Source organism: Penaeus chinensis, chromosome 40 (assembly GCF_019202785.1).
Source record: "Penaeus chinensis breed Huanghai No. 1 chromosome 40, ASM1920278v2, whole genome shotgun sequence".
Classification (NCBI taxonomy): Eukaryota; Metazoa; Arthropoda; class Malacostraca; order Decapoda; family Penaeidae; genus Penaeus; species Penaeus chinensis.
Window position 1 is genome coordinate 314,964 of NC_061858.1, and position 7,500 is coordinate 322,463.

General features: G+C 33.8%; 1 protein-coding gene across 1 annotated transcript in view; it reads right to left on the bottom strand.

Annotated features, from left to right (window-relative positions):
• Nucleotides 1–7,500, bottom strand: part of LOC125047033 (rho guanine nucleotide exchange factor 11-like) — a gene marked incomplete in the record, with an annotated part of 113,316 nt that overhangs the window by 72,574 nt on the left and 33,242 nt on the right. The window contains 4 exon segments of the mRNA XM_047645064.1: nucleotides 1,411–1,604; nucleotides 1,877–1,970; nucleotides 5,994–6,299; nucleotides 6,823–6,921. Coding sequence (XP_047501020.1) covers nucleotides 1,411–1,604; nucleotides 1,877–1,970; nucleotides 5,994–6,299; nucleotides 6,823–6,921 — 693 coding nt within the window.

Genomic DNA, 7,500 nt, shown 5'->3' on the forward strand with positions numbered 1-7,500 from the left:
AATGAGCAATTGCAGAGCCATCTATGCAAACACAAAATTCAGAAAGCAAAACTACACTGGACAGCAATGGATTAAAAAACATACCTTGTCTCTATACTTTCGTAATGCAAACAAAACACAATCTCTAATTTACATAAATTTGTTCAAAGAAAGGACATCTACTCACATATTTACATTCACAAATTAGTGAAACTGCAAATGATAATTTCTTGATAGCATATAAATATTTATATGAGATTTGGATTACATACAGGAAAAACTATGTATATGCATAAGTTACTGGAAGTCTCAGCAAGCCTTATTCTCCCTGGATAGACACAGGACAATGAAATGTTTACAATATGTTTTTTGACTGATAAGCTTTTGACAGAGGTTACATAACTCTGACATTCACTTAATCTTTTGTGCTGGGATGGCATTATAAACATGTCATGTCCACTGTAATTTTAGTTTATTAATTGTATTCGCACATAACTGGTTCCTCAATTACAAAACTATTAATCCTACATATCTCACTTGTTTGCTCTTTTCCCTGATTTTCAGTAAGATTCTTTTTAATTTCTTATTACTATTATAACTACAATATCAATAACAATAATAATAACAGTATCAATATCAACAGCACTTGAAAAAAAAAAAAAATCCAAAAATTCAAAGAATGTGGAAATCAGGTGAGGTTCAACAGGGTCTACTAATTGATTCATTGGTGGCTGAATACTTGTGGAGCCATCTCTGTGCAACAAAGTTCACCAAAAACTATAGTGGACATCACATGTGCCTGCACACACAGGTTAAAGTAATCTTTTCTTTCTTCGTTTAAAAGAATGTGAGTTTTAGAAGCTTATATCTTCCTTCTTCTCTTGACACTTCATAATATCCACACCTGCTTTAAGTTGACAAAAGCCTGTTATGCTTATTGCTAGATGTTTAATGCAATTCTCTTTAAAAATATTTGCCCGATAAATACAACAAAATTTCAGACTAGCATTTTAGGTACAGCTAAATCTTTTCTTCTTAACACAATATTGCAGCCTTACTGTCAGCATCTTTCTTTAATATAAAAATAAAAGAGTCCATACAAACATGCTGACAAAAAACTCAATAAGAATAGCAAACATGTCAAAATACAAATAAGCAAATAAATAGTCAGACTGAATACAGGCACAGCATACAAGTTCCAACATGTTCCAAAGTATGAAAATCCAAATTATAGAAAGGGAGTGTGGAGCCTGGCACCTTTACCACAAGGAAGCAGACCTTCCAGATAATCAGTTTGCATATATAACACTGGTCATCACACAAACATGTGCCATACGTTTTCTGAGACAGCAATTCTAGTCCTAAGATTATGACAACAGACATCCACATACAAAATCTGACAACCACATCTAGTTGATCCCTCATACTCACATCATCCATGATTACTGAATAATTTTCATCTGCTTCATCTGCAGGTAAGTAGCCGTATGGTGGAGGGGGGGTTCCAGGAGGCTCTCCCTGAACCATGTCTTCATTGTACACAGAAGATACCTTACTGCGATTTGTATTTGATCCTGTCTGGCTTAAGTCACTGACTGAGTCACTTCCACTTAATCTACATGGACCTGTGAAAAGAAAATATATATCAAATAATGAAACACATTTTCTAATATGTTACTCTTTAATATGTCTATAGTCCTAATAAAGATATCTGTGCTTTATCAAAATTCAGGATTGTTAACAGAAGTTTAAATATTCTCAAATACTGAAGGTATCAATACATAATAAACACGTCCTAACAGGTATTTGGTCTGACATCCTCTCCCAATCCAAAGCAATCAAGAAACCATGTAAGTGTCTCCTTTACTACCAACATTCTTCTAAATGTATTCATCACCTGGACTACTGTGAAGACCAAGGGGATCAGGACTTGACTTGGCTCTGTAGTGCGATGGTGGCCGGCTACCAGGTTCTGACACAGAACTTGCCGACTGTAATACAAAGGGTTAATTTGAATCTTCTGACTAAGTATCTCAAGCTAGTTGTGGGAGAACTTAAAGCATTCAATAATTTTGACTTCTTGTCAGCCTGTTAAACATGATCTTGCATAAAAGAACCCTCTTAATTCTGTAGTTCTAAGATTATAACCTCAAAATACAAAAAAGCCCATGGATCTTTTTCTTATTGGATGGAAAATTAAAAACACATCAGTTTAAAAAAAAAAAAAAAAAAAAAAAAAAAAAAAAAAAAAAAAAAAAAAAAAAAAAAACTCAACCTACAATAAGTCTAGGTGACTTCAAGTTCTATTAAGTAATTTAGATATTTGAGTTATGTTAGGAATTATAATTTATTCATTACACTATAATGTGTGTTTGTGTGTGTTTGTGTGCGTGTGCGTGCGTGTGCGTGTGCGTGTGCGTGTGCGTGTGCGTGTGCGTGTGCGTGTGCGTGTGCGTGTGTGCGCGTGCGTGTGTGCGTGTGTGCGTGTGTGTGTGTGTGTGTGTGCGTGTGTGTGTGTGTGTGTGTGTGCGTGTGTGTGTGTGTGTGTGTGTAAGTGTGTGTGTGCATGTGTGTGTTTGCGTGTGTGCATGTTTGCTTGTGCATTGTAAGTGCATGTGCAAGTACATGTGTATGTGCATGTGCAAGTACATGTGTATGTGCATGTGCAAGTGAGTATACATGTGCTCTGAGTATGCATGTGCATGTGTATGTGCAAGAAGAAGTGCAAGTGCATGTGCATGTACATGTGCATGCGCTTGTACATGTATGATTGTATCCATTAGTGTGTGCATGTTTTCTTATTACTTTTCATGATAATCTTCTTAGTTTCTCCTCTATACAAAGTAGTGAAAAAATAACATCTAGATATGTAAGACTATTACAGTGTAAAAACACTTAAAAGCAGAGAATAATTTTGTTTATTCAGATTCATTGTTATCTAATTGTTAATTTTTAAAAAATCAATAAAAGGTATATTATGAAAAAATATGATCACCCACTTAAGTAAAATTATTAATTACAGACATCAAGGCACATAGATATCTATATACAGCCATATATTAAGATAAAGCCCATTCTTTACACAGAAAGAAGTAAACATCCCTTTTTCCACATTTATCTACAAATCAAATGGACTTCAGGGGGAAATGCCAACTGTAGATATGCAAGATATGAAATGGCATGGCAAAACAATCACAAAATAAGGTGTCAACATTGGTCTTATCAAACTCTTACTATAAATGCATGCATAACATTCATGTTCTGCTTTCTCATGAAATAATTTAGGTTCCCTAATATTTAAGACTGTCACTTTCTACCAATAATGAATCAGGACATAAAACGGGTGACCATCAAGTCCAAAATATTCTAAACGAACTTCAGTGTATAAACAAAGGTGCAAGATATTCCCAAATCACTTCCCACATTACATAATCACATCCTTGCATTAAGATAAAATTGTTTAACAGGCTTGACAATCACCTATATATCATGAAAGAACCTTACTTTAAAGCAACTGATTTTTTTCTGTAAAGAGAATCAAGGCTTTCCACTGGAAAAAAAAAATAGATTCATAACATGAAATACGTTAATAAAATGAGTCATAATACATAGAATCAGATGAAAACAGAATGCTGAAGTCACCCATAATCTGGATATAGCTACCAGATATATCCCAATTACAGAGATTTTTCTTTTTCCTTTATTACTTTACACATTTATCCAAATTGTTTAAAAAAAAAAACATCATTTTTGAAGGTATTATGAAAAAAAAAGTAAATTATTGAATGAGGTCAGTATTACATTCCAAAACTTTATTCTAAAGAAGTATAAATAAAAAGTCTATAAAAGGCTTAAGCTTCTCAGTACAATGGAAGAAAAATCTCTGTTATTTTCTTCATAACTAAATAGCAACAACTCCATGTGCAACTGAAATGTGCAATGGCATACTGTGCAAGCTGACTTTCAAATTAAGCAGTCATAACAAAATCCAATAAACAACAGTTCTGTAGTTACACAACACAGTATTAGAGGTGCATATTCACACTGTAAACTATAACATGCCATATAGCTTTCAAGGATTAGATCCACAAATATTGGAAGGAAAATGTCATAACAGGACAAAAGATGACCCAAAAAAGATGGATTCTGAAAAAAGTATTCAATTCATCACATGGCATGAAACAATACTTAAATAAAATAAAGAGATACATGCTCAAGAACTTATGAGTAGTATTAGCTTTATATATCAGCTTATACAATATTTCACTATTGTTAATACTACAGATGAATATACAGGATGTGAACATTATGTATATGTATATAAATGAATGATTATATCACCATCTTCTGTGTGTGGAGGAAGCAATCTACATTACCATTAAAATATAATACCTCACCCAGCATATGCTTTTAATCACCCATTTATGTACGTGCATGCAGTTGAAAAAATGGTCATGACCTGCATCACAGCCATTCATGTAAAATACAGTAGCTTGCAACTCTACTGTTGTGGAGATGCACTTTTTTTCCCCAAAAGTAGATGGCAGTAATAACAAATAAAATTTGCATCAGCAAAGAGACAGACTCCTTTGCTGTTGTAAAAATACTTGAGTATATTATTTTTAAAAATAATTTTAGGTATTGATGCTGAAAACATTAGTGTCTTCTATAGGCCTCAAACTCTGATATGTTTGACATTATTCTGGTATTATCACAGTGCCTATATTTTCTCAGCCGGCATTAAATTAGATTATCTTCTAAGCATTTAATTTTTTTTATTCTCTGCTATCTGACACAAATGAAGAAGGTTTCTTACATTTTGTTGAGACTTTTTCTGACACTCACGAAAGCCATCTAAATCTGCTGTAAATCAAGAAATGACCATTTTGACCAACTGAACATGTGTAAACCTGACCATATGCAAACTTTCACAAATTTACCAAAACATTACTTCAGAGGAAAACTGCTAAGACTGAATGCCAGTTTGACATTCTTCTCTTAATGTTTGGTGTTGCTTTCCAACAAAACTTTTGTTTTAAAATTTTATTAATTTAATTCTTAAACGACAGGGCATTTCACATGCTATTTTGGCTACTGAAGATGGGGAATATATGTATTAGTTAAAAAACACTATGAAGGTTAAGTTCTGTGAAATACTAGTAAAATCAAGATAATCTCTAGTCATCTTAAATAAAATCACAAAGAGAAATCTATAAGCCTAAAAAGAATTTATCATGGAAAACATGGAGTAAGTATGATAACTAATAATTAAACAATGCAAGATATGAAGTTCATTTTTCAATACTGCATCATTGTCAGAATTACATGATTCTGATGAACATATAATAATGAAACATTAACAACATATGGTGCATTGCAGATCTATTCTCCTTCCCACCATTTTTACAAACATAAACCTAAGTCTAGTTGATCTGTCAGGCTAGCTCATATTTCTCCTGAGTAACTGAATCAAATAATGGAAAACATATTCAATGCTCCCAAGATAATCAAGTACACTCACTGACAAATAATGAAACATAAAAAAAAAATATACTAACTAAAAGAATATAAAAAATTTGAATTATACAATCATATTCTCCACTGCAGGTTCTGTGATTATTTTTTTATATCAAATAATTCCTGCCAGATAATAAAACTAAGATTCCTTAAATAAATTATTGTACCATGGATGGTGTCACCAAGTTATATACTTTCCCAAGAGCAGATCCAAACAATAAGGTAAAAATCAAAGCTGGAAAAAATTTTGAATTGGATAAAACTCATCTTGTGACCACAAGCATCACCCTTGTCATTTCTTAACAATTATCCGTCATTAAAGGGTTAGTTACCCTTGGGACAATCAGAGCAAGGCGTCTCCAGCAGGATTCAAATAACATACCGCAGGCATAATCTGTGCAAACACAATACAAGCAAGAGCAATCTAGCACCCAAAATAACAAAATCTATGTATACTTCAACTTTTTTTTTATAATTTTGTGTTGTCTACAACTTACATGAGAGAGACTCTGCACCTTATGTATGTTCTCTAGACTTTGTGCTAGGCCTCCCTCCCCAACCCTCTCCAGGTGGGGGGGACGGGGGGGCAGGGGTGGGGCACAGGGGAGGGAGGCAAAGGAGCCGGAGATATTAGGAGCGGATATCTGGGAAACGAGGGAGCGGCTCCGGGCGGGAAGAGGAGGGGGAATCTCAGACGCAGAACGAACGTGCGTCTGATGGTGGGACGGCTGGCTATGGGGGTGAGAGAAGGAGGGGCGGGAGAGGGGGGGAGAGCGAGGAGAGGAGCGCGGGTGCGAATGTAACTGAAAACAAATACAACACATGAAGACATAACATACTAACAAAAACAAAAGGAAATATAACAAAATCGTGAAGAGTAAAATAATAAAAAATACACTATTCTAATTACAAAATAACACTTTATTAGTTGGCCACAGCAAAGCATCAAGTAATTGCATACTGCCATGAGCATATTACAAGCTCAGAGCTCTTCACATATTTAGAAGACTTGTCCGCAGGTCTCAGTGGGAGATAATAAGCCCAATATATTAACTCTTAGAGGATAGTTGGAAAACCAAGTGATATTTCTAATTGCGTGTATAATGCAGCAAGAATGAAGTTCAAGACATGATGAAGTATTGGCGTCTTGGCAATCTGAATATTCAACAAAGATCAACTGAACATTTAGAACCAAAGTTGTAAACAAATAATGGAGTCTCAATCAGCTTAACAAATGAAAATAGAAAAAAAGAGTAAAGACTTAATAAAAGTAACAAACAATAATAAATCAAATGCTAAATGAAAATAAAATAAACTCATGCTTACTTGAGCTTCAATGTCTTTCATATTCTTGAGTTCCTCCTGTATTTTGGCAATTTGACGATTTATAGAATCCAACTCCTTCTCAAGATTTCTCTGCAAAACCTGCAACAGTAAACATATGCAAATAAATCAGGAGACTGAAAAATTAACAAACAAAAAATAACTAACTAAATAAATAAATAAATAAAATGGCTAAAAAATTAAAATATGATGATACTCAGTTACATTTTTGCCAATACTAAATACTAAATAAAAAAATGATAAATAAATAATAAATATAACGATAACAATAATAATAATAATAATAATAATAATAATAATAATAATAACAACAACAATAATAATAATAATAATGACAAAAAAGAAAGAAAGAAAGAATAACAAAAATAAATGTAAAAACAATGGTGATGATAATGGAGCCAATCAGAATTTGTCAAATACTAATTCAGCAAAGTTAAATCAGGTCAGATCAGGCAGACTCATTCATTGACACCTTGACCATTGACACCTTGGCCATTGACCCCTTGGTGATGGGTGAAGAAAACTTAAAAAAAACAAAAAAACTATGCTCTGGCGATCAATGGCAACGCGCCAACTTTGAGCGTGGGAGTTTGGTACATCAAGCCGAATCACCGCCTCGGAGCTCTTTGGCACGCCACCGCGGCGTACAGCCACACGCCA